At 42.9% G+C, this 25,322-nt stretch overlaps 2 protein-coding genes across 2 annotated transcripts in view; one reads left to right on the top strand and one right to left on the bottom strand.

Moving 5' to 3' along the window:
* Window positions 1-25,322, bottom strand: part of LOC139310039 (zinc finger protein 252-like) — a 371,392-nt gene that overhangs the window by 68,429 nt on the left and 277,641 nt on the right. The gene's annotated exons all lie outside the window — the stretch shown is intronic.
* LOC139311955 (zinc finger protein 850-like) overlaps window positions 1-25,322 on the top strand; it is a 41,574-nt gene that overhangs the window by 4,355 nt on the left and 11,897 nt on the right. Inside the window, exons 2-4 of the mRNA XM_070936477.1 lie at window positions 7,622-7,626; window positions 9,059-10,817; window positions 11,796-11,800. Of these exons, the coding sequence (XP_070792578.1) occupies window positions 7,622-7,626; window positions 9,059-10,817; window positions 11,796-11,800 (1,769 nt within the window). The remainder of the gene's footprint in view (window positions 1-7,621; window positions 7,627-9,058; window positions 10,818-11,795; window positions 11,801-25,322) is intronic.

Here is a 25,322-nt window from a genome sequence, read left to right as displayed (position 1 = left end):
ATCATTTCTACTTTCACCACAACCTAGTTAGTTCATACTTTGAACTATTTTCTTTTTAAATTAGATTCCAAATATGCAGTTAAAGATATTCCAGTTGTTAGTTTTCCTTAAGTTTAAAAATATTCCAGCTGTTAGTTCCAACAGTGTAATTTAAAATCTCATTTATTTAAACTTCATATTATAAAACTTATTTCAGTTCATTAATATATCCATATAATTTTCCATTATTTTATATTACTTAATATCACTTTCACCACAACCTAGTTAGTTCATCCTTTGAACTAACTTTTTTCTTTTTTAATTAGATTCCAAATATGCAGTTAAAGATATTCCAGTTGTTAGTTTTCCTTAAGTTTAAAAATATTCCAGCTGTTAGTTCCAACAGTGCAATTTAAAATCTCATTTATTTAAATTTATTCTTATTATAAAACTTATTTCAGTTCATTAATATACCCATATAATTTTCCATTATTTTATATTACTTAATATCACAATCTCATCTTTTTCTAACAAATCTTTCTTCAATTCATATTTCAATTTTAAGTGTATACAATATATATCTCTTCATTTCTTTCTCCCTTTCTTTTTTCTTTTTCTTCCTCTTTCTTTTCTTTTGTGCTTTCTTTTGTGCTGAACTCTCCTGTTTTGCCCTCTATTTCCCATTATTTTCCATCTCTTTTCCCTTTTTCTTCTTTCTGCACTGTTAGTCCCAATGTAATCATTTTGTATTTTAAAATCCTGGACAATTCTATTTTGCCCTGTATTTCCCATAGTTTTCCATCCCTTTTCCCTCTTTCTTGTTTTCCCACTGTTAATCCCATTGTAATCTTTTAAATTTTTTATATTCTTTCTGTTCCACCCTTTTTCTCTCTTCGACTCTTTCCACCCTTTGTTTTTTCCATTGTTAATCCCAATGTAATCTTTAACTTTCTCCTTTTTATTTTTACTACCCACATGATCATTTAATTTTTTGTAGTCTCGTTGTCTTTGTCTTCCTCTATTTTCAATTTCTATTTCTTGCTTCTTCATTAGTTTCTTGTCGTTATTTTATTTTCTTGAGTGTTCTAACACAATTTTTGAATCATCAGGTTCGGTTTTCCATGCAACATTGTAATTTTTTTTTAATTTGATTTATATGCCGCCCTTCTCCGTAGACTCAGGGAGGCTTCCAATGTGTTAAGCAATAGCCTTCATACTTTTGTATATTTTATACAAAGTTAGCTTATTGCCCCCACATACTGGGTCCTCAATTTACCTACCTTAGAAAGGATGGAAGGCTGAGTCAACCTTGAGCCTGGTGAGATTTGAACTTACACTAATTGCAGACAGCTGGAGTTAATTACAATGCATTAGTCTGCTGAGCTATCCAGGCTCATGTAAGTATTCACAGACTTGTAAATTTTCCTTTCATCAGCGCTCTCAACTTAAATTTCAGTATTGCCTCCAGTCAATGTCATTTCAGTTGTAAATCATTTATAAAAGCAGAATAAGTTTTGTAAGTAAATGATTCTAGCATTTTAAAATGCCTTCCCAGTACCACATCTTCCCAGTTTAAGAGTCCAATTTTCTGTTTATTTCAAAATTTATTATTTCTGTCTCTTGCGTCTTCCCCTTCTGTTCTGGTATTTTCTCAGAATGCTTAAATGCCGCTTTAACTAGTTCTGAGCAAACAGTTTTAAATTGTTCCTCGGGGTTAAGTTTAAGGCAAAAAGGAATTGTCTCCCTCAGTTTCAATCACTGTTCACCTACTTCGCTCCAGCACCAGTCTTAGTTGTTCCTCGGTTGTCCCAGCTTTGTGGCAGCCATCTTTAGGTTGTCTCTTCTTACTATGGCCGAGAGGGAAAAAGAACCCCCAGTCAGACACGAGAGCTGCAATTCTGCAACCGCACAGGGCGCCCCTCAGAATTGTTAGCCATCAAGAGTTGCTGACCAGGGAAAAATGCAGAACAGTAGAAAATTCCTGGGGGTTCTTGAGGAATAATCAAGTTGAAACTCTCGTGTCAGGCCTGCCATCTCCAGCATACTCTGCTTCGCTGGCATCCTGCCATAAAATGCAAGGAGGGGGGGAAGCAATTAGGGAAGTAAGGAATGGGCGTGGCAATGGGCAAAGAAGGAGAGGGGGATGACGGGGAGACAGGAACCAGAGTTGTCAATCTGGAATAAACAGGATCAAAGACAGAGCCTGCAAACGGAATGCGAAACTACACCAGAGAAATGCCAAACCTGAAAGCCATTCACAAAACATCAAAAATGAAGGCTATTGGACACTGATGGAACCAAGGAGAAGGGGGCACAGACCCTTGTCAGGGAAAATAACCTAAATTAAAAAAAAATTAAAATATAGCAAACAAAGCCTTTCCTGTAGGCTGGGTGTGGGCAGCCCATGGCTCCAGAGTAAAAAGAAACAGATGAGAAAAAAGGAGAAGAGAGGGAAAGAGAAATGAGAGAGAAAAGGGGAGAAAGAGAGAAATGGGAAAATGATGGGAGAAAATGAGAGGGAAGGGGAAAGGAAAGAAAGAGGGGGAGAGGAGAAAAAGAGAAAAACAAATGGGAGGGAGGGAGGGAGGAGGTGAGAGAGAGAGAGACCCATATCCCACAGAAAACACTGGGAGAGACAAAACCTGGGTAGGCGTGGCTGGGGGGGTGTCTACTGGATGGGAGTGATATTGAGTTAGTCATGCCCACTCAGGTTTTGTAATGGCCAGTGTTTTCTGTGGGAAATGGGTCCAAATGGTTCTTTGTTTAAGGTTGCAAACCGCTGTCCTGTACCATTTCAGACAAGTGGCTGTCCAGTCTCTCCTTAAAAGCTTCCATTGATGGAGCACCCTGAGCTCCTGAAGGGAAGCCATTCCACTGATTGATTGTTCTCACTGTCAGGAAACTTTTCCTTAGCTCTATGTTGCTTGTCTCCTCAATTAGTTCCCATCCATTGTTTCTTGTCTCGCCTTCTGCTGCTTTGGAAAATAGGTTGAACCCCTTTTCTTTGTGGTAGCCCCTCAAATATTGGAACACTGCTATCATCTCACTATCATCTCATTTTAATGTGAATTTTATAACTTTTGATCACACATTCTCCCATTGTTTAAGCATTGTATGCAAAACATGGCTGTAAAGCAGGGGTTTCAAACTCAAGGCCAAGGGTTTGGATTTGGCCCACGGGGTGCTTAGATCTGGCCCATGGAGCCGCCCTCGAAACAGCAAAGGGCTGGACCTCGGTGCCTCTGCCAACGAAAACAGAGCCTGCGAGGGCCACGCGCTGGTCCTCCCTAATGCTATTTTTGTTGGCAGAGGGTTGTAGGCCATCGTAGCTGAAAACAGAGCTCAGGAGCCCATTTTCTCTGGCAGAGCGCTTGGACCACCACAGGCGCCCCTGACACAAGTGACATCGTGCTCAGCACGCCCACCCTGGCCACGTCCACTCCGCCCCCACTGAGATCAAACACAACCCTGGTGCGGCCATCAATGAAATCGAGTTTGACACCCCTGCCTTATACCATTCCAGACAATTGGCTGCCCAATCTCCTCTTAAAAACCTCCACTGATGGAGCACCCACAACTTCTAGAGCAGGGATGTCAGATTCAATTTCATTGAGGGCTGCATCAGGGTTGTGTTTGACCTCAGAGGGTGCATGTTGGGTGGGGAGTAGGCATGGCCATGGTCGGTGTGACACGAGACCATAGCTCCACACACATTGTTTTATAAACTTATAAAAATAGAGAGGTGTACATTTCTCTGATTTTGTTTTTTTTAATATTACTTGGTCTACTTGATCACGTTATGAGAGAGAGACCAGATCAAGAAACTAGAACTAGAACTATAAATTATTGACATAGGCTATAGTAGCAGAATCCTGCAAGCCTGAAAGGTAAAATATTTAACCTTTCCTCCCTTTTATAACCTTCTGAGTCAAGAATGGCCTCCTAGAGCCCTCTGGAGTCCCCGTTTTGGGCTTGGACAGCCTCCTGCAGCCCTTTTCATGAGTGCTGAAAAGTACAGATAGGTTTTAATTCATCATGCCATTCCTTCTGGAAAGTACCTGATTGGGAAGGGAATGGATCTCTTTCTTGTGAATAAACAAGCAAAAGGCTTATTTTAATGGGCCTTTTGGATCTTTTTGTAAATGAGCCATTCCACTTTTCCCTCTTATTTTTCCTATAAGCAGGAATGTCAAACTCAATTTCATTGAGGACCAAATCGGGGTTGTGTTTGACCTCAGGGGGTGTGTTGCCACCTCAACACCACTCCTCAATTGTGTGTCCCTCCCGAGCTCCGTTTTTGCTGGCAAAGTCACCACAGGCCAGTCCTTTGTGTTTCCAGGGTGACCCTGCCAGCCAGATGTAACAACCCTGTGGCAATTGTTTAAGGCTGCACCTACAAACAAGACCTTTATCAACTTTTATGATGCAGCATCTGCCTAATCTTGTGAAGGTAAATGGGGTAAGCATCATTCTTCAAGCTTCCCTCAGTTGCAAATATAGTTTTAGGGAGTTATCCTGCACCCCCAAGAGAGAGAACTGGAAGGAATAGACTTCACAGAGCCTCAAGGGAGGTGCACTTTGTCTCTGCCTGATGGCACATTGTGTTCTCTCCACGGATGATTTCCTTAGTTCAGTTCCTGCAAAAGAATCTCCTGGCTGAGTTGGAGTGACAATGAGGGCATCCCTACCAGACCCCAAAGGACAGAGGGCTTGACTCAAGAGCCTTCCATTCAACAGCTTCACTGTTACAGCTTCAATCATTTGCCAAGGCAGCTTTCCAAGACTTATCCTGCACGCCCCCAGATGTAAAATTGGCTGGAACAATCTCCATCAGCCCCCAAGGGAGGTGCACTTTCAGGTTGGATATTATAGTCATTCCCCTCCTTGGACGTTTTCCTTTGGTTTAGTTGGAGCAAGAGGGAAAATGAGTCTGCCCTCTTGGGAGACCTGAAAGAAAAGGTACAGCATAGATAGTCATGGACGAAAGCTATTCCTGTGCTCGGTGGGAGTCGAATACGACTTGATGGCTGACTATTGCAAACGCTTCAGGGTAGAGATAGGACGAGGGTGATTATCAACCTTATGACCCTAGATGGCGCTGTAGAAAGAAGCAACATCGATAGCAGAGAATAAGAGAAAAGCATCGGCATCGCTAGTATTGACATCACCACCGAGGGAGAGAGGCCGAGCTGGAGCGAATGGGAACAATAGAGTATAAGATTGCTAGAGAGGAGGAAGAGGAGGAGAGAGGACGTTCCTCTTCCGGGTCACCCACGGGAGGAGGATGGAGGCGTCGGCGGAGCCTCTTGTGCTGCTCGGAGGGTGGAAGCGGCTCCTGGGAGGTGAGTGGAGGGAAGGTCGGAGGAGAAGCCTTTTGGGTTCCTGCAGGGCCTGGAAGCAGCGAAGGGACAAGAATGAAACATGAGGGCTGCTCCTGCTGCAGATTCTTTCTCTCCCCCAAATGTTTTTATTATCCTTTTTCTCCAGGATTTAAAGTTGCTGCCTGTGATTTTCTGCTGGGAGATTTTAAGAAATCTTTATATATATATATATATAATATATATATAAGAGTGGCCCAATGAAGGTGTGATAAACCCTGATAGAGAGCAAGTGAGTAGGTTAGGGAAACAGCAGAATGAGGAAGATAGGGGGGGTAAGGAAGAACAACGCAGACCCCTCACAAGATCATGGGCAAAACAAATAGGTTCAGAGGAGGCAACGTGTATGCCTAAACGGGAAAGGCATAACAATGAGGGAGAGAGAGCCGGGAGAAATACCTTCAAAGCAATGCCTGATAACCCTGCGTTACCCCCCAGGGAGAGAAAGAAGCAACACATAATGGGGCAGGAGGCAGGGGGAAGTGCATCGTCATCTGTCAGCATGACTAAGGCAGAAAGAAAGTTAATTACAGGGGGAACGCAAGGGTGTGGGCCTGTTACGCGTGCTAGGACTAAATTGATCAGCATTACATAAAAGCAAGCAGCTCCTCAATGGGGATTTTATACTCTGACGAAGTCGGTAGGGGCCGACGAAAGCTTAGTACAAGTTTTAAAATAAAAAAAAAATTTTTTTTTAAACTTTTAAAACTTTTAAACGTTCCGGAGATCGTGATGTCTATCGCCTCTTCTATAACTATACCTGGAACTCGCATATATATATATATATATATATATATATATATATATATATACACATATATATATATATATATATATGAAATATAAAACCTTGTGGTTTTATTGACATGTCGTTTTCCTGGCAAGCGAGGAGTTTCATGGGCAAAAGGGATTTTGTCACCATTTCCTCTCTCAGTGTCCCCACCTTTTAAAAAACAGATTAAAACATTTGAGCGAATTCCCTCCTGAGTCCTTTTGCAGACTGAAATACACATAATTGTTCACATGAATAAATTCTTAGGAGTTTATTTCTGTGTCAATAGGAACCCACGTTCAGTGCATTCAGACAGCATTCAGACCCCTTTCACTTCTGTCAACTTTGTTATTTTGCACTTGTTGAAATTCATTTTTTCTCATTCATCTACCTCAATAATGACAAGGTGAAAATAGAATTTTAGAAATGCTTGTAAATCTATTAAAACAAAACAACCTGAAATATCATATTGACATAAGTATTCAGATCCTTCGCTCAGTACTTTGTTGAAACACCTTTGGCAGAGATTACAGCCTCAATCTTTTTGGGTATGAGGCAATAATGCACACCTGGATTGGGGTTTTTCTGCCATTCTTCCTTGCAAGTCCTCTCAAGCTCAGTCAGGTTGGATGGCAACCATTGATGGAAAGCCATTTTTAGGTGCCTAAAAATATTCAATAGGGTTCAAGTCAGAACTGTGGCTGGGCCCCTCTAGGACATTCAGAGTTGTCCCTAAGCCACTCCTATGTTGTCTTGGCTGTGTCCCTTGTCATGTTGAGAAGTGAACCTTTGGCTCAGTGTGAGGTCCTGAGCGCTGTGGAACAGGTTTTCATTGAGGATATCCCTGTACTTTGCTCCATTCAGCTTTGCTCCACTCAACTCTGCCCCATCTCCACACAGGATCTCTGAAGCTCAGTCAGAGTAACCATCGGGTTCTTGGTCCCCTCTCTTACTAAGGCCCTTCTACCCCAATTGCTCAGTTTGACCGGACGACCAGCTCTTGGAAGAGTCCTGGTTGTGCCAAACTGTTTCCATTTGAGAATTATGGAGGCCACTGTGCCCTTAGGAACCTTTGGTGCAGCAGAAATTTTATGGTAGCCTTCCCCAGATCTGTGCCTTACAATAATCCTGTCTCTGAACTCTGCAGGCACTTTCTTTGACCTCATGGCTATTGTTCTGCTACAGTATGCATTGTCAGCTGAGAGGCCTTCTATGGAGAGTGTGTGCCTTTCCAAATCATGTCCAATCAGTTTAATTTACCACAGGTAGACTCCAATCAAGGTATAGAAACATGTCAGCACAATCAAGGGAAATGGGAGGCACCTGAGCTAAATTTTAAGTGCTGTTGCAAAGGGTCTGAATACTTATGCCAATGTGATATTTCAGTTTTTTTCCTTTTACTAAATTTACAGACATTTTTACTTTGTCATTATGGGGTACTTTGTGTAGATTAAGGAGGGGAAAAATGAAGTTCAACAACTGTAGAATCAAGCTTTTGTCAACAAAATTGACAAAAGTAAACGGAGTCTGAATACTTTCTGAATGAACTGTATTTAGAAAGATAAGAACATTTCAGGTTAAGTGACAGGCCTGGGATGTCTTGGTCAAAATGCCTGCAGAGCATTTTGGGGAAGAGAGACGTGTGTGCACAAGAGGCAGGTTGGTTGAGCTCCAAAGTGGCTTCTGTTGTTGGAATAAAATGCCCTCTGGAGAGTTTATCTGTATATTCTGTTCACCCAGTCCGGCTTCCTCTAGTTATGCCATTACCATCTTCCCTTTCCAATTTTCAGTTTTTCTCCAAATTCTGTCTGTTTAAGGCACAGAATTTCTCCGTGACTTTCCACCTTCACTTTCATGGCATTCCCTTTCTGTAAAGCCAACAAGCATGGTATGTAAATTGGCATTGTCATATCCGGCTGGCGGGGGAGGGACTTCTCTGTGGCCACCCCAGCTTTCTGGAACCAGTTACCTCCTGAGGTCCGGACCATCCCCACCCTATTGGCCTTCCGAAAAGCAGTGAAGACCTGGCTTTTCTGGCAGGCCTGGGGCGGTTGATCTCGCTTTGCAATCTGGCGAGATCCGGCCATGAATGGTTGAATGCGTTTTAAAGTTTTTAATTGTTTTTTAATTTTGTTAATTAAAATGTTTTTAGAATGTTTTTTTTTAAAATGTATTGTGAGCCGCCCTGAGTCTTCGGAGATGGATGGCATATAAATTTAAAAAGTAAAATAAATAAAATAAATAAATATGACACCATGCTTAAAGATTGGGCTCCTTACTGACACAGATGCTGAATGGATATTTGAAATTGGACACAAATGTGTCAAATAAATCATAACTAATGTAAGAGATTATTCTTTATTGTGGCATGTTTGCTTATTGTAATGTATACTTTTTTCTTTTTTCAAATCTTTTCAGTCACAACTCCACCCTGGTAATACACCAGAAGACTCATATGGGAGGGACACCCTTTGCATGTCCTGACTGTGGCAAATGTTTCAGTAGGAATTCCCACCTGGTGACACACAAGAGGACTCAATACCCTGGAGAAACCATATGAATGTCCAGAGTGTGGGAAAAGTTTCAGATGTAATTCCAAACTGATATCACATCAGACGATTCACGCGGGAGAGAAACCATATGAGTGTCGAGAATGTGAGAAAGTTTTCAGTCATAATTCCACCCGGGTGACACACCAGAGAACTCACACAGAGGAGAGAAACCATATGTGTGTCCTTAGTGAGGGAAAAGTTTCAGTCGTATTTCGAGTGTGATAAGACACCAGAGGATTCACACATGAGAAAAACCGTATGATTGCTCAGAATGGGGGAAATATTTCCGTAATAATTCCGACCTGATGACACACCAGTTGACTCACACAGAGGACAAACTGTATGAGCATCCAGATTGTGGGAAAAGTTTCAGTCAGAATTCCAGCCTAATGACACACCAGAGGATTCATTTCCAGGACAAATTGTATGAATGTCGAGAGTGTAAGAAAAGTTTCAGTCATAATTCCAGCCTAGTGAAACACCAGAGGACTCACACAGGAGAGAAACCGTATGAATGTTCAGAATGTGGGAAATGTTTCAGTCAGACTTCCAACCTGGTGACACACCAGAGGACTCACACAGGACAGAAACTGTATGACTGTCCAGAATGTGGGAAAAGTTTCAGTCAGACTTCCAACCTTGTGAAACACCAGAGGACTCATACAGGAGAGAAACCGTATGAATGTTCAGAATGTGGGAAATGTTTCAGTAACACTTCCAACCTGGTGGCACACCAGAGAACTCACACAGGAGAGAAACCGTATCAGTGTCTAGATTGTGGGAAAAGTTTCAGGCACACCTCCAGCCTTGTGCAACACCAGAGGACTCACACAGGAGAGAAACCGTATGAATGTTCAGAATGTGGGAAATGTTTCAGTAACACTTCCAACCTGGTGACACACCAGAGGACTCATACAGGAGAGAAACCATATGAGTGTCCAGATTGTGGGAAAAGTTTCAGTAACACTTCCAACCTGGTGACACACCAGAGGACTCACACAGAGGACAAACTGTATAGGTGTGCAGAATGCGGGAAATGTTTCAGTCAGAATTCCAAACTTGTGCAACACCAGAGGATTCACAAAGGAGAGAAACTGTATGAATGTCCAGAATGCGGGAAATGCTTCAGTAAGAATTCCAACCTGGTGGCACACCAGAGGATTCACACAGGAGAGAAACCGTATGTGTGTCCAGAATGTGGGAAAAGTTTCAGCCGCAATTCCAACCTGGTGAAACACCAGAGGACTCACACAGGAGAGAAACTGTATGTGTGTCCAGAATGTGGGAAAAGTTTCAGCCAGAATTCCAATCTCGTGACACACCAGAGGACTCACACAGAGGACAAACTGTATGAGTGTGCAGAATGTGGGAAATGTTTCAGTTACAATTCCAACCTGGTGAGACACCAGAGGATTCACACAGGAGAGAAACCGTATATGTGTCCAGAATGTGGGGAAAGTTTCAATCATATTTCTAGTCTGATAAGACACCAGAGGATTCACACAGGAGAAAAACCGTATGAATGTTCAGAATGTAGGAAATGTTTCAGTAATAATTCCGAGCTGGTGACACACCAGAGGACTCACACAGGAGAGAAACCGTATGAATGTTCAGAATGTGGGAAAAGGTTTATTAATAATTCCAGCCTTGGGAAACACCAGAGGACTCACACAGGAGAGAAACCTTATGAATGTTTAGTATGTGGGAAATGTTTCAGTTGGTATTCCAACCTGGTGACACACCAGAGGACTCACACAGGAGAAAAACCGTATGTGTGTCCAGAATGCGGGAAAAGTTTCAGTCATATTTCCAGTCTGAGAAAACACCAGACAATTCACACAGGAGAAAAACCGTATGAATGTCCAGAATGCGGGAAATGTTTCAGCAGTAATTCCAACCTGGTGATGCATCAGACGACTCACACAGGAGAGAAACTGTATGAATGTCCAGAATGTGGGAAATGTTTCAGTAGGAGTTCCAACCTGGTGACACACCAGAGGATTCACACAGGAGAGAAACCATATGTGTGTCCAGAATGTGGGAAAAGTTTCAGTCATATTTCCAGTATGGTAAGACATGAGAGGACTCACACAGGAGAAAAACCGTATGAATGTCCTGAGTGTGGGAAAAGTTTCAGTCAGAATTCCAGCCTAATGAAACACCAGAGGACTCATTTCCAGGACAAATTGTATGAATGTCGAGAAAAGTTTCAGTCATAATTCTAACCTGATGAGACACCAAAGGACTCACAGCCTTGATATAGGTTAATTACCTGTTTCTGGTGATCAGCAGAACTTTCATGATATTTCCTTTTGCAGAAGTGTGGAATTCTTCAAGAAGGCTTTTGGGGGGTATTTTTTTATATTGATTATTGAATTCCCACGATTGGAGTTTCCATTTTCTACCTTGGTGTCCTCCAGAGTTTGAATGCCAGAATTTCCCAACTATATACAAGTAGTCCTCGAGATATAATGGTAATGGGGCCTATCTATTACAGTTTTATGGTCAATGAATGTGTGAGTTATTAAGCGGTGGAGATCACTGAACCTTATTTTGGGAAAAGAGGACAGGACATGGATCCCTGGGCCACATGATTGTGTTGTGGAAGCAGCCATCATTTTCATTGTGCCTGGAATTCATGGTGACAGCAGGAATCAAACATGCCATCCGTAATGTATCCCTTCATGCCCACAAGAGGTTTAAATCCAGCCCACCTTGAATTTCTTTGACTCATATCTACTTCCAAGTTGCTTTTTTCCAAGTTTCAACCAACTTTTATATTTCTAATAATAATACACATATTAAATTGCGGTCTGTTATTGTTCAGTTATTTATTTATATATTTATTTATTAAATTTTTATACCACCCTTCTCCCGAAGGACTCAGGGCAGTGAACAGTCAGGGTTAAAATACATACAATATGAAAATTAAAATAGTTTAAAAAATAATTAAATCCAATTTGGCTTTCCAATTTTAAAACCCCTTACCCATAAAATTAATCAATTAAAATCTTTAGCCAGCTTGGCTCGCTGCAACAAGAAAGTCTTCAGAGCCTGGCGGAAAGTACAGAGGTCCGGTATCAGTCATATCCCTGGGGGTAGCTCGTTCCAGAGGGCAGGTGCCCCCACAGAGAACACTCTACACCTGGGGGTCGCCAGTCGACATTGCTTGACCAATGGCACCCTGAGGAGACCCTCTCTGTGGGAGCGTATTGGCCGGTAGGAGATTATTGGTGGCAGAAGGTGGTCTTGTGGATATCCAGGCTCTAAGCCATGGAGTTATTCCATGTTTTCTCTTATTACTTTTATTTTATGATATAAAAGTGTATACAATGTTTCCCTTTTCTCTTATTCTAACTTTTAATCATGTCACCCTATATTAAAAGACATTTTCTTTCTGTCCTACCTACCTTCTAGTCATGTCACCTATCTAAAAAAACAAAAGAAAAGAGAGAGAAAAAGAAAAGCAAATCAGAACGACAACAAAAAAGAAAAATCATTTATCCATCGTCTCTTGCCCGCTTCAGTACTTTAATTGCTCTGCTTTTTTTGGCTTGCCTCCCATATTCCTCCCTTGGATCTTTATCTCAGTCTGCATCTACTTCTTGACAGTTTAATCTAGGTTTTTCTCCCACCTCTACTCTCTTCCATTGCGTAGTTTCCAAAATTTTTACCCGGGCCCCTATCTTCCTTTCAAAAGTATCTTCCTGTATCTCCAATTCTCTTTTCAACTCTCTTAATATATTTTCCCCCTGATTTAATTCATCTGTTACTGTTATTTTCATTGTTATCTCCTCCTTAACTTCTTCTTTTGATCTCTGGTTCTATGGCGCAATCATTTCCTCCATTTCTTCTGTTGGCTCCTCCCTTTCATGGGCATCTTGGTCTTTACTCATCATCCCTTGTATAGTATTTTCCATTTTTTCCATAATCTCCTTAAATCCTTTCTCCATGATGTCCTTTGTGTTTTGAAAAAGTAATGCCATCTCCTTCAAAGTTCCACTCATTTCTTCCTTATAAAGCATCTTATTTTGTTTTTAAAATTCAACTTTTTTTAATAAAAGTTTTTTTTATTTTTTACACAGACAAACAAACATATAATGTATTTTTTCTGAGTGTTGGCTGTTTCACAAATTTAAACAATTTTTAGTCATTTCAACACAATTTATATATTCCCTTTTTGCCTTAGTATTTATACTCTCTAACTTTTTTTAGACCAATATTACCCTTCATCCTAACCACTAATCTTAACCAAATTCAATTTTTCCATTCATCTCTATTTTAAACCCCCTCAATTTCAAATCTCACCACATAATGTAATTCCTAATATTTCCTTATATTCCCTTGATATAATCACTATTTTCAATTATCAATTATTTCAATATAATAAGAATACAGCATCTTAATTAAAGTCAATTATGTAGTATTACAATCATGCATTTCTTATAAAAATAATAAACCAAATTGTTTTATGCATTTCTTTAAATCTTATTTCAAATGATACAATCCATCATCTTAATAAAAATCAGTTAATTACATAACTGATATATCTTTCTCTTTATATAATAATAAATCAAATTGCTTTTCCTGAATCTTGTCTCTAATTTTCAATTACTTTGTCAAACATACATATTTGTATCTCTTCAAAAAACATCTTAATCATTTCTATTTTCACCACAACCTCATACTTTGAACTAACTTTTTTCTTTTTTAATTAGATTCCAAATATGCAGTTAAAGATATTCCAGTTGTTAGTTTTCCTTAAGTTTAAAAATATTCCAGCTGTTAGTTCCAACAGTGCAATTTAAAATCTCATTTATTTAAACATTCATATTCTAAAACTTATTTCAATTCATTCATATATCCATATAATTTTCCATTATTTTATATTACTTAATTAATATCACAATCTCATCTTTTTCTAACAAAACTTATTTCAATTCATATTTCAATTCTAAGTGTATACAACATATAGCTCTTCGTTTCTTTCTTCCTTTTTTTTCTTTTTGTGCTTTAAAATCCTGAACGCTCCTGTTTTGCCCGCTATTTCCTGTTATTTTCCATCTCTTTTCCCTTTTTCTTATTTCTGCACTGTTAGTCCCAGTGTAATCATTTTGTATTTTAAATTCCTGGACAGTTCTATTTTGCCCTGCATTTCCCATAGTTTTCCATCCCTTTTCCCTCTTTCTTGTTTTCCCACTGTTAATCCCATTGTAATCTTTTAAATTTTTTATATTCTTTCTCTTCCACCCTTTCTTCTCTCTTTGTCTCTTTCCACCCTTTCTGTTTTTTTCTATTGTTAATCCCAATGTACTCTTTAACTTTCTTTTTATTTTTACTACCCACATGATCATTTAATTTTTTGTAGTCAGTCTCGTCTTTGTCTTCCTTTTTATTTTCTATTTCTATTTCTTGCTTCTTCGTTATTTTCTTGTCAACTTGAATGTGTTCTAACACAATTTTTGAATCATCGGGTTCGGTTTTCCATGCAACATTGTAATTATTTCCCTCACTTCCGTTTTCAGTGATAGATGCATCATTTTCATCATTTCCATAAATTCCTGCGCCATTTTATTCTTTCTTGGTTAGTATTATTCCAATTTAAAGTTGTGTTGTAGTTCTTTTTTTTTTTATCATCAAAGTCAAGTCTTACAGACAGACAAACCCTCCTCAGAAGTTCTCACGGCTGTTATCACTATCTGGATTCAAGGTTTTTCCAAAACAAAAGTTCAGCATTGTAATGATCTTATTTCTCCTGAAGATGTCTCTCTACAATCCACAATTCCAATCAGCAGCCTGAAAAAGTATCCATTTTGTTTGTAATCCACATTAAGAATCTTTGCTAATTTTTTCCCTTTTCTTCTTTTTATCTCACAACCTCACAGGGGGCCCTTCTTTGCTTCACCGGCTTTGGCTCCTTTTGGAGGCCACAAACAGGGAGAATTCAGCACAGGGAACATGGAGACTCATTCCCTGTGTCTGATATCCCTGCAATGTCAACTGGAAGCTCATACTTACAAATTGCTTTGATCGTTGTTCAGATTCTTGCAGAGATCTCAAGCTTGCAATAAATCTTTATACCCATTTGAACAGTCTGGATCTTCCGATTTCCCTGGTGCTTGACAGGGAGGGCACTTTCCTTGGCTCCCTCTCTCCCTCCCCCCCAAAGCAACCCCCAGCAGGCATGGGAGGAAGCAGCCAAATTGGAGAAAGGATTGCAATTCTCATCCACAGAGACAGCCCCTCCCTGGAGAGAGGAATTCTTGGGGAGGGATCCTCCTCTAGAGTTCCTTTCCCGTTACTCATCCACATCAAGGAGGTTTTCTCCTGGATATCCCCAGCCGCCATTCTTTGCCCCTCTGTTTTGTGCAGTCCACCTGTTGCCTTCCCTGCCCCACATTCTTCCCTGCAGATCAGCTGATCAGAGGGTCCCAGGCAGGAGGTGCTGAGCCCCAAAGGAATTGCAGGCAACCCATGATCTCTCCATGGATACCTTGGAGAGACTAGTCACTAGGATGAATTGCTCATCTGGGGAGATGCGCCCCAGCCGGTGTCTCGGGGCAGAGAAAGTCCCCATATTCCTCTCGCCGCCTCCATGGCTGTTTACTGCTTTTGCACTTAAACTTAGCGTGCTGCACAATGGGGGAGACGGGGTCCCCTCCTCCTCCTCCTGGAGTCCATTACGACGCGGAGCATTGGCTGCAGCCGGGCAGGCCAGCCAGTGTCCAGGTGTGGAGAAAGTTTGCGCATCTCCTAACAAGGGCTGGAAAAAGAGGCAAGTAGAGGGGCGCTTCGTTTCCACTCTGGAATACAGAGTGAGTCTCCATCTGCCACCGTGGCCCTTCTCTTCTCAGGACAGGTGAGGAGTGAGTGGGGGCAGCCAGCCAACAGGGAACCACAGCAGGGGGACGAAAGAGCTTCATTTATCTAGGAACCTGAAATGACTCTTGATTTAAATCATACGGTAAAAGGCACCCAAAGAAGAAAGAACAAGATCAGTGAAAAACCCCCAAACATGCCCAACCCTCGCCTTTTTTTTGGAAATGGTTCAAGGGGGAACACACACACGCCGCACACACATACTCACACACACAAAAACAAGAGAGGGAGAAAGAAGGATGAGAGAGATGAGAGACAGGGCTGCCTGCTGTTTCCTGCTGCAGTCGGGAAGCGAGAGAGAGAGAGAGAGAGAGAGAGATTCAGCTCCATCTGCTCCCCTCGAGGCAACTTCATGGCGCTGCGCTCTAACAGCCTGACAGTCACTCCTTTTGCAATGCATGGTTTATTTTGGTATCTTTCCAGAGACAGAAAGAATGTGGCCAAATTTCCTTAGTTATTATCTGGGGGTGGGGGTGAGGAGTGGGGGAGGGAGAGGGAGGGAGGGAGAGGGAGGGAGGGAGAGGAAGGAAGGACGGAAGGAAGGAAGAGGAAGGAATTTTTCGATTTCACCACTGGTTTCTATGGATGAATGATCGGGGAGGGGAATGTGCGACACTCCAGGATGGAGAGTGGGGGGTGGTGGAGGGAATCTCAAAGCGTTGGGGGCTTCAGAAGAGGCAAAATGTGCTTTAAAATGTACAGCTCCTGGTTCTAATAGTGAGTGATGTCAAGTTGGCCACACCCACCCGGTCTCATGACCACCAAGCCACGTCCACAGAACTGGTAGCAAACATTTCACCCCTGTTCAAGTGGCCCTTTGAGTGTTTAAGGTTGCAGAACCCTGTCCCATACGATTTCAAAAAATGGCTGTCCAGTCCAGTCTCTTCTTGAAAGCCTCCACTGATGGAGCACCCTGAGCTCCTGAAGGGAAGCCATTCCACTGATTAATTGTTCCTACTATCAGGAAACTTTACCTTAGGTTTAGGTTGCTTTCCTCCTCAATTAGTTCCCATCCATTGTTTCTTGTCTCACCTTCTGCTGCTTTGGAAAATAGGTTGAACCCCTTTTTCTTTGTGGTAGCCCCTCAAATATTGGAACACTGCTATCATCTCACTACCATATCATTTTATTTTAATCTGAATTTTAGATCTTTTGTCCACACATTCTCCCATTGTTTAAGCATTATTTTATATGGAAAACATGCCTTTAAAGCAGGGGTGTCAAACTCAAGGCCCAGGGGTTGGATTCGGCCCACGGGGTGCTTAGATCTGGCCCACAGGGCTGCCCTCGAAACAGCGGACTGGCCCTCGGGGCCTCTGCCAATTAAAACAGACCTTGCGAGGGCCGTGCCTATCTAAATTATTTAGATAATTTAGATAATTATCTAAAACAGTGCCACTGAACCACACTGTCTGTACTGGAAGGATGGTTTGGTGTTTATACTTTCCCTCCATTTTGTCTAAGGGACTGAAGGGGAAGTGTCTTAGCCACTCTATAAATATGACCCCTTTTACCCACACACACATTGAGAGACACATAGGAGACAGGCAGAAGCAGAAGGAGAAAAGAGAAAAGAAGGGATTATGCTCTAGGCACATTTATCTCATTTACCTCAATGCTGATCTGAAAGAGGACATTTATGTCAAGGAGCCACCCGGTTTTGAAGGAAAAGAGGGCTCAACTTGGAAACTACAAAAGAGCCTATATGGTCTCCAACAATCAGGTCTTATGTGGTATGAACACTTCACCAAATTACTGAGGTCAATAGGTTTCACCACCTCGCCAGCTGACCAATGCCTGTTTACAAAAAAGGCACACAATATTTTTGAAAAAATATTAGTCTACGTGGATGACTTCCTTTACATAGGGCCAAACAAAGCCACATGCGATAAGTTTGCAGAAATTGTAGGGAGAAAATTTACTTTAAAATCCCTAGGTCAAGTAGATAGATACTTGGGCATCCAAATAACTCAAACTGAGAAGGGGCTTAGCCTTTCGCAAAAAGAAAAAAATAATTGAATTAATTGAAAGGTGCAACATGGAAAACGTACGCCAAATGGTCAAAATAAATTTTGCATCTGTCATTTATATAAAAACAGAAGAACAAACTGCTGATATACTTACAAAGTCCTTGGCTAATATAGATCAGCATCTATATTTGTGTAAGAAGTTATGTTTGTCATTTTAATTGTATGCATATGTAATCTTGACTTTGGGTGACAGTATAGTTCACTGTCAGAAGGGGAATTGTCAGATAATTATCTAAAACAGTGTCACTGAACCACACTGTCTATACTGGAAGGATGGTTTTGTGTTTATACTTTCCCTCCATTTTGTCTAAGGGACTGAAGGGGAAGTGGCTTAGCCACTCTATAAATATGACCCCTTTTACCCACGCACACATTGAGAGACACATAGGAGACAGGCAGAAGCAGAAGGAGAAAAGAGAGAAGAAGGGATTATGCTCTAGGCATATTTACCTCAGAAATAAATAGAGAGCAAGATACATGTTCTGTGATTTAAAATGTAAAGAGTTTATTGATTTTAAATAAACAAAGTTTTTCTTGATAAAAGAAATCTGGCTTAATTGTAGCTGCTGGGACATTCCAAGATCTTATTGACCTCTACAACCTAAACTAAAAACTTTTCCAACAGTGTGTGGGTCCTCCTTAAGGCTGTTTTTGTTGGCAGAGAGTTGTAGGAGGCCATCGTAGCTGAAAACAGAGCTCAGGAGCCCATTTTCTCTGGCAGAGCGCTTGGGCCACCACAGGCGCCCCTGACACGAGTGACATTGTGCTTGCCCACCTAGGCCACGTCCGTTCTGCCCCCACCGAGATCAAACACAACCCTGGTGCGGCCATCAATGAAAGCGAGTTTGACACTCCTGCCTTATACCGTTCCAGACAATTGGCTGTCCAATCTCCTCTTAAAAACCTCCACTGATGGAGCACCTACAACTTCTAGAGCAGGGATGTCAGACTCAATTTCATTGAGGGCTGCATCAGGGTTGTGTTTGACCTCAGGGGGTGTGTGGCCACCTCAAGGCCGTTTGTCAATCATGTTGGGGGCGCCTGTAGTGGCCTGGGCACTCTGCCAGCGAAAACAGAGATCGGGAGGGCCACATGTGGCCCTCTGGAGCTCCATTTTTGTTGGCAAAGTCACCACAGGCCAGTCCTTTGCTGTTTCCAGACCGGCCTTGCCGGCCAGATGTAACCACCCCATGGCAATTGCTTAAATAAATAAATAAATTTATTTCTATACCGCCCTTCTCCTGAAGGACTCATGGCGGTGTACAGCCTACTAAAAACACAAAGACAAACATCAGTTAAAAATAATTAAAATTATTACATAATTTCGGCTCAGATTTAAAACCCTAAACATTTAAAACACCCAATTTAAAAATCATGACATTGATAGCCCGGCTTGGCGGAACAGCAGGGTCTTTAAGGTTTCACCTACAAAAAAGACCTTTATCAACTTTTATGATGCAGCACCTGCCTAATCTTGTGAAGCTAAGTAGGGGAAAGCATCACTCTTCAAGCTTCCCTCCATTGCAAATATAGTTTGGAGAGTTATCCTGCACCCCAAGAGAAAGAGCTGGATGGAATAGTCTTCACGGATCCTCAAGGGAGGTGCACTTTGTCTCTGCCTGATGGCACATTGTGTTGTCTCCACGGATGATTTCCTTAGTTCAGTTCCTGCAAAAGAATCTCCTGGCTGAGTTGGAGTGACAATGAGGGCATCCCTACCAGACCCCAAAGGGCAGAAGGGCTTGACTCAAGAGCCTTCCATTCAACAGCTTCACTGTTACAGCTTCAATCATTTGCCAAGGCAGCTTTCCAAGACTTATCCTGCATCCCCTGAGATGTAAAACTGGCTGGAACAATCTTCACCAGCCCCCATGAGCCAGGCTAGGATTCGATATTGGGATAAAACTTAAATATTAGAAATCCAAATCTTTGGTCAAGGCAGAAGTGCCTCTTCCGTGCCAAGGTGCTGAATTGATACAAGGTATTTGACGTAGGTACAGCATTGTAAAAGGGCAAACTGACCCTAAACAGATACATCCTGTTGTTTACTGTTTATTACACCTCAAATGTCATGTATATCCTAGAGAAGAAAAACTGCTTCCCTTACTGTCCTTTTTACTGCTCTTGAGGCGCCTTTGAGCCCCTTATCTCCTCTTTTATTATGTCTTGAGCTCCGGAGCTGAGAACCTGAGCCTGTGGGAATCAGGCTGTTATGTCTTTCCTAGAGATAGATTAAAGGGTAACTTCTACGTGCGAAATGTTGCACTCTTCGTAATAACTTTGTCTTTATACTGTATAAATATCTGGTTGAAATCAGTCATCACTGTTCAGACTTTTGTTTCGTGGTCCTCGGACTGTTTGAACCTTTGCGCAAATAAAAACTCTTTCCTGCACTGAAGAGCTTGTCCTAGTCCGTTATTTTTCCTACAACAGCTGGCACCCCAGATGGGACTAGGTGCAAGGTGATATTTCGCTGAGGACCGTTTCGACCCCTCGGGACCATCGGGAGGTCGCTCCTGAACATTCTCCAGGCGCCACGGAGATACGTCTCCGGGAGACAGCCGCGATAACCCCATGGCCCCAACGGTGCTCTGATCGAGTCCAAGAACCCTGCGGTGCAGGAAAGGTGGTCTGAACAAATTCCTGGCCAGGAATCTACGGAGTGGGAGCGTTTTTTTAAGTGAGTATATTGTAAAAGAATTGTACCTGTCTCATTTGAAGGCAGAAGAAGGGATTTGATCACTCCCTTGGACTCGGGGTAGGCTACCCTAACGAAGTCCGTGTCAGGTTGTGTGGGTGGTTAAGTCGTCGTATTTCTCGCTAGCGGCCGTGAGTTTCCGGGGCTACGAGTCGACGGCAGTGTGATAAGATGGGGGGGGCTCAGAGCGTGCCAAATACTCCTTTGGCATGCATGCTAAAAGGTTTTGACAAGTATTTTAGCAACCCTTCCTATCCGAAAGGATCAAAGGAGCGATTAAAATTTTTATGTAAGCATGTGTGGCCATTATTGGGGACAGGGTGGCCCCCGCAGGGATCATTAAGAGAGGAAACGGTGGATAAGTTGTGGGGGGTGATCGTAGTGAATCAGGATAAATATCCTGATCAATTTCAATACATTGATCAATGGGCGAGAGCCCTAACAGAAAAAGCTGAGGATTTGCTGCAATGTCAGGCTGAAATGGTCAGGCTGTGTGTATCCAGATCTGGCGGAAAGAGTAAAGGGGGGAGAGAAGGGGGGAGAAGTGAGCAAGAAAAAACCCAGGCAAAAAGAGGAGAGGAATATTCAAGGAGGAGAAAAGTATTGACAGAAGATGAGGAGGAGTTAGTTAGACCCCCACCGTATGCTCCATTGTGGCAGCAGCAGCCCCCAGTGCAGCAGCAGCCCCCAGTGCAGCAGCAGCCCCCAGCGCAGCCCCTAGACCAACAGCAGCAGTTGCCGGGAGCTGTAGGAGGAGAGGGAGGTGGAAATCAGAGACGCATGAGCGATCCTGGGGCGAGACCGAAAATAAGGAAAAGTCCCCCGGTGGAAGAAGGTAGTCGGAGTGAAGGAGAAGATCGGGATGATAAGGGGTTGAAGGAAGCAACAGGAGGAGAGCAAGTGGGGGTGCAAACTCGCGCGGTAACAGCGAAGCTGAAGGCTAGCAAGCAAGAAGTTACAACGCCTTTGCGCCAGGTGGATCAGATAATAGTAAACCAGCAGGGGCAGGTGGAACGTCAGCCCCTTTTTCAATACGTGCCGTTTACTACTACTGATCTTTTAAATTGGAAGCAACATTATGGGCCGCTGACTACTAAGCCCACTGAGATGGCGGACCTGTTTCAAACTATTATGTTAACACATAACCCAACGTGGCAGGATGTACAACAGTTGTTGCGCACTCTGTTAACTCCGGAAGAACGAGAAAAGTGGAAAGCGGCAGTTAGGCAGTGTGTGAAAGAGATGTTGCCAAATGATGCGGATGTGCAGCCGGAGGTGTTGGTCCGGGCGCCCGAAATAGATCCGGGCTGGGACCCTAAGGAAGAACAGGACCGGACACGCTTGAGGGAATATCAGAATTTGGTGGTGCAAAGTCTTAGAAGAGCAGGGAAGCCCCCAGTAAATATGTCCAAGCCATCTCTAGTGATGCAGGGTGCGGATGAAAGCCCGGAGAGTTTCCTGCAAAGATTGATTGAAGCGTATGAGTTATATACACAGGTGGATCCAAGGCAGGGGGATAATGTGCGGATGTTGAATGAAAGGTTTATAGCTCAAAGTTATGAGGATATACGGCGAAAATTGCAGCGGGTAGAAGGAGCATTAGGGAAGAACACGACGGAATTGTTGGAATTGGCACGGAAGGTGTATGTCAATAGGGATAAGGTGGAAAAGAAGGAGAGAGATGCCAGAATGCAAAAGAAGGCTGAGTTATTGGCAGTAGCACTACAGGGAGGAATGAGCTTCGACCCCAACCCGGGGACACCCCTGGGTCCTAACCAATGTGCCTATTGTAAAGGAGAAGGCCATTGGCAAAGAGAATGCCCCAGACGGATGATGAGAGGTAGAGGGATGATGAGAAGACCTGAATTTGGAGCAGGAATGAGGGGGCAGTTTGCAGGAAGAAGGGGAGAACGAGGAATGAGAGGGGGCTTGAATAGAGGATTTGGACAAAGAGGCTTGGGACGAGGCTTTGGTAGAGGAGCGAGAGGGGGCGCCGGACCAAGAGAAGCAGAAAGTATTGGATTGGCAGATATGGTGTGGTCAGATTGACGGGGACCAGGCTTGGAAGAACCCCCGCCTGAGCCGTTGGTTACAATGAGGATAGGGGGCCAGCAGACAACATTTTTAGTGGATACAGGAGCAGGTAGATCAGTTGTAAATAAGCAAATTGCAGCCCCTGGATCACGTAAAATCCAGGTTCAGGGGGTATCAGGACAGATTATGGGACGGCAGGTCCTAAAGCCTGTGATGTGTGATTTTAAAGGAGCTGAAATCCAACATGAATTTTTGTATATCCCTGAGTGCCCTATTCCATTGCTAGGCAGGGATCTGCTGAGCAAATTAGGGGCAACAATTTCTTTTGATGAAGGCAGTCAGAAAATGACCATAAGGCATTCTCCGGAGGAAATTTGGAGGTTGATGATAGGGAGACAGGTCGGTGAGAAGGAAAAGGAGGAAAAGTGGAGGATGTTTGGCGTGCCGGGTTTGTGGGCGGAGGACAATCCACCAGGTTTTGCAGCACACCACCCTCCAGTGGTGGTCGAGCTAAAACCGGGAGCAATGCCAGTCAGAATAAGGCAACGGCCCGTTTCATGGGAAGCGATCTATGCTATTTATGAGAGTATACAGAAATATTTGGAAGCGGGTGTTTTGGTGCCTACTCAATCCCCATGGAATACCCCAATTATCCCGATTAAAAAGGCAGATGGGTCTTTTCGCCCGGCCCAGGATTTGAGATTTGTGAATAGCCGAACAGTTACCTTACACCCGGCCGTGTCTAATCCATATACTTTGTTAAGTTTGATCCCACCCCAGGCGGGGTGGTTTTCTGTAGTTGATTTGAAGGATGCCTTCTTTACAATTCCTATTCATCCATCAAGCCAGCCGCTGTTCGCTTTTGAGTGGGAGAACCCTCATACGGGCACAAAAATGCAATACACATGGACTAGGTTGCCACAGGGGTTTAAAAATTCCCCGACATTGTTTGGAACAGCGCTGGCTAGGGATTTGCAGTACTACATGCCTCAGCAACCGGGGGATACAATTTTACAATATGTTGATGATGTTTTAGTGACTGGACAGACAGAGGATTTATGCTGGGACAATACTAAAATGTTATTAGACTTGTTGCTCGAGTGTGGGTATCGGGTATCAAGGAAGAAAGCTCAACTGGTGAAAGAGAGGGTGAGGTACTTGGGTTATGATATTGAGAAAGGACACAGGGCTTTAGGACCGGAGCGGAAACAGGCAGTTTTGATGCTGGCCGAACCTAGAACGAAGAGACAACTGAGAAGCTTTTTAGGGTTGGCTGGCTTTTGTCGTATTTGGATCCCCAACTTTGCTTTGATGGCAGCACCCTTGTATGCAGCCACCAGGGGCGCTAATACAGAACCCCTTGAGTGGGGGGGAGAACAGAAAAAAGCCTTTAAAGATATAAAACTTGCGCTGACTCAGGCGCCGGCGTTAGCCTTACCGAATTTGCAGAAGCCTTTTAATTTGTATGTAGATACAAGCAGAAATATTGCAGTGGGGGTGCTTACTCAACCGTTGGGAAGTTGGCAACAACCAGTAGCATACTTATCAAAACAGTTGGATGGAGTGGCGCGAGGCTGGCCGCATTGTTTAAAAGTGTTGGCTGCAATTGCAGAATTAATTCAGGATTGTAATAAACTTACTTTTTCCTGTCCAATAAATGTGCACTCTCCCCATGCGGTACAGTCCGTCTTGGATGCTAAAGGACACTTATGGATTAGTGGACAGAGATTGGCAAAGTATCAGGCAATCATGATTGAGAACCCCCAGGTGCGTTTGGTAATGTCTAATAGGTTGAATCCGGCTACGTTATTGCCAACGGAAGTAGATACCCAACACAATTGTTTACAGGTATTAGACAAAGTTTATTCCACCCGCCCTGATTTAACGGATATCCCATTACCCAATGCACAGTTCAATTGGTATACGGACGGATCCAGTTATATTGTAGATGGATATCGGGTGTCTGGATATGCCATTGTAGATGATGAAGGAGTGGTGGAAAGCGGACCTTTAGGAAGTGGACATAGTGCACAGGTGGCTGAGTTGTGGGCATTGATACGTGCCTTAGAAAGGGCTGAGGGAGAAACATTGAATGTGTGGACTGATAGTAAATATGCATTCCTTACTTTACATGCACATGGGGCTGTTTATAAGGAACGAGGGTTTAGAGATTCAGCAGGGAAAAGTATTTTGCATGGACATCTTATTAGCCGCCTGATTGAAGCTGTAAATAAACCAAAGAAAGTAGCAGTGATGCATTGTAAAGGACATCAAAGAGGAGATGATAAGGTAGCTATAGGGAATAGAGCAGCGGATGTGGAGGCAAGGGAAGCGGCGAAGCAAGAGGGGCCTTTGCCCGACTTATCTGTCTGTGTAGCAATGGATTTAGGGGTTATTCCCCCTGAAATTAAACCAACATATACGCAACAGGAAAGTGTGAAAGCAGTGACAGACTTGAAAGCCCAGGTTGAGGATGGGTGGTATGTATTACCAGACAGGAGGATTTTCGTACCAGCCTCAATGGCATGGACACTAGGACGCCTAGCCCATGAAACAACACACATGGGAAAAACGGCTTTAGAATTGGCATTAGGAAGAGACTATTACATCAATGGGCTGGCCGGAGTCGCTGCTGGAACTGTTGCAAAGTGTGTTACATGTGCTAAGGTTAACCCAAGACAAGGGCCATTACTGCCCCCTGGTGCCATACCCCGGTCATACATCCCCATGGATTATATTATGATAGACTTTACTGATATGCCTAGATGTGGATTGTTTAGAGCTCTGTTAGTTATGGTGGATATGTATACAGGGTGGCCGGAGGCTTTTCCAACAAAGACCAAACAGGCGCGGGAAGTGGCAAGATTATTATTGAAAGAGATCATTCCCAGATTTGGAATCCCCAGTTATATCTCCTCAGATAATGGTCCCGAGTTTGTCCATCATATTAACCAGGCAGTTGCAAAGGCGGTAGGAATAAAGTGGCGGTTTCACAGTTCA

The sequence above is a fragment of the Pituophis catenifer genome, unplaced genomic scaffold (genome assembly GCF_029215685.1).
Source record: "Pituophis catenifer annectens isolate HBS135680 unplaced genomic scaffold, rPitCat1.0.hap2 SCAF_2, whole genome shotgun sequence".
Taxonomy (NCBI): Eukaryota; Metazoa; Chordata; class Lepidosauria; order Squamata; family Colubridae; genus Pituophis; species Pituophis catenifer.
This window is presented reverse-complemented; position numbering and strand designations above follow the sequence as displayed.